This window comes from Montipora capricornis, chromosome 9 (genome assembly GCF_036669925.1).
Source record: "Montipora capricornis isolate CH-2021 chromosome 9, ASM3666992v2, whole genome shotgun sequence".
Taxonomy (NCBI): Eukaryota; Metazoa; Cnidaria; class Anthozoa; order Scleractinia; family Acroporidae; genus Montipora; species Montipora capricornis.
Window position 1 is genome coordinate 22,608,819 of NC_090891.1, and position 2,500 is coordinate 22,611,318.

Here is a 2,500-nt window from a genome sequence, read left to right on the forward strand (position 1 = left end):
CATTATATAGTTTTAATTAAGAGGCAAATGACTCACGATTGAACAATTAATGTTGATAAAAACGTTGCACAAAGTTGAACCATGCGTCATCAGCTTACGATAGGCACTTCCATAAAGATCGGAAAAGTGCTACGTAATTTCTGTGAAATTTAAAACATTTTCCGGTGGCATTTCTAAACATTCCGTGGAAACTGTGATGCAGCTTAATTGCATGATATAGCTCGACCACTGAGAACTAAAATAACTTAATTTTTTTTAAATTTTTAATGTAGAACACGCTAAGTCATCTTGAAAATATGCTCACCTCAAGGTCAATAGTATTGTAACTAAACAATGACGTCAGGTAGTTCGAAGAAAAAAGAATTATTGAAATAGCAGCCTCAATGAGTGCAATAATTATTTAAATTTTTCAGGAATGATTTGTCTTGAGAAAAATTGTTGTTAAAAGTGTAAACAGATCTACGTGATAAAATTTAGTTAGCATAAGAGTTTGTCAGTAAAAGAGGAAACAAACGTCAAATTATCTCCAAAGGAACAATGAGGCACTTGTTGCGGTTCATTTAATGGAGGCATCGCTATGTAAACGAGTGAAGAGTTTTGAAAACAATTTCCTAAGTTGACTGCATGCTCGCATTTTTTAAGTAAGGAGTCTAGGCTTTGGCATGAACGGATGGCGCGACTTGTAAGCATTTTGCTGTTCATGTTTCTTCTGTCTGCAGGTAAACTGAAAGTAATGTAACGCGTTTAAAACACCTGGGGCCGGTTGCTCAAAGCCTGGTTAGTGCTAACCGTTGGTTAAGAGGTAACAAAACCTATAGGTTTCCATAGTATTTAACGCTGGTTAACGCTAACCATGCTTCGAGCAACCCGGGCCTGGTGTTTAAAAGAAAATAGCCCAAGATCCTTGATGAGCATATAAGGAGAGTTGGGGACCAACTTCGAATTTTACCCGTATGCTATGTGTGCGTGGAATCACCTGTTTCGGAAGTTGATGAAATGTTCTGACTACTAGCTAGTACTTGCCCTACCAGTGCTAACGATCATGTTGCCCATTTTTATCCACTTTGGGGTTAGTTTTTGAAGATTTAGCCACTGTTTCTCCAGGTATATACAACTTAGTAAAATATAGGTGATCATACTTTGTTTTGGAAATTTAAATCTGGACTCCAGTACTGGTCAGTGGAACCACTTATTTGCAAAAACAAACATGGAAAAATAAAGAAAAAAGGTTTCGCCTTTGGGAAGCTTTGATTCTGTCGCTTGAAGGCGATTCCATCGAGGGTTGCGGAAAAATTGCCCACTGTCTCATGGCATAAAAATTATGAAACAATATGTTTTCCGCTATGATATTGTCACTTGCCTTTTTCCTTGCATGGTAATGAACGACAAAATGATACAAAACTCGGCTAAGTGCAAAAGACTTTTTTCCCCCCAAATTGTCAGTTCCCAGTTTTGTCAACACTTGGTTTCGGTCAAGGTCCGCCAGATCATTGCCCGTCTCATTTCTAGAGACAGTACCAGTACAGAGTATTTGGTTTCATGTACTGAAACTATTACTCGCGACTTTGGTAAAAGGCCGTAGATAGCCAGGCCTGTTGTATATAATTTATTTGCTACAATTTGCGACAAGTTCCACATTTTGATCTTGTATAGTGGCTCCGTTTGGGTATGGCCTGTTTCATGCTCAGGTTGTCGAGAATTGGAGGGGTTTTGCGTGAGGAAGGGAGATCCCAGATGATGAAACAATATTTTGTTTGGTTTACATGCAGAAAATTCGGTCGGGGTTATAGTTTATAATTGGTAGAATGCAAAGTTGCTAAACCTCTGGTCACTAAATTGTTTGATTTCTTTAAGATCTTCCAAGAATTAGGATAGTACGCGCACTCTCATTGGCGAATAGCTGTGTTTAGATGAGAGTATGGAAACACGGCTGTAACATCAGACGCGCACCTTGATTGGCTGCGTCTCGGGTTTGCATAACTCTCTCGAATTCTCCCAACTCCCTCTCGTGTTTAGACACGGAAGACGTCCTCTATTGCTTAAGTAGTGTTTACACAGCAGTAGTGCTGAGATCTTCTTAGCACTAGAACTTTCCTATTTCTTCGCACGGTAGATCCTCCAGTTTGCAGAGACAATATTATAATAACTTGAATAGTGATATAGCTTCTAAAATGGCACTAAACTTAAGAAAAGGAATTAAACACCGTTTATAGGGTACTATACAATAACAACAGGGACGGTAAGAACGAAAATTATCTAATGGTGAAGACTTTTATTTCAGCTGCTCCAGAATGCGCCAACATTCTCGTCTCCAGAGCCTCGGATCTCGGTTTATAATTAGTGGGCATCCCGATTGCCTCTGAAGGAAGAGATACCGAGTTCGAATCCTACTTAAATTGCCTTCTACGAGACAGAAATATCTTACGCATGCGCAGCTTGAGGGTGACCCGAAAAAGCATAAAGTCCAAAAACGGAGTCGAAAACTATACTTTGTTCGAAA

General features: G+C 39.2%; 1 protein-coding gene across 1 annotated transcript in view; it reads left to right on the forward strand.

The window, feature by feature from the left end:
* Positions 1 to 619: 619 nt before the first annotated feature.
* The window catches only part of LOC138016605 (neuronal acetylcholine receptor subunit beta-3-like), a 24,548-nt gene continuing 22,667 nt past the window's right edge, over positions 620 to 2,500 (forward strand). The window contains exon 1 of the mRNA XM_068863784.1: positions 620 to 719. Within this exon, the coding sequence (XP_068719885.1) occupies positions 671 to 719 (49 nt within the window). The 5' untranslated portion in view covers positions 620 to 670. The remainder of the gene's footprint in view (positions 720 to 2,500) is intronic.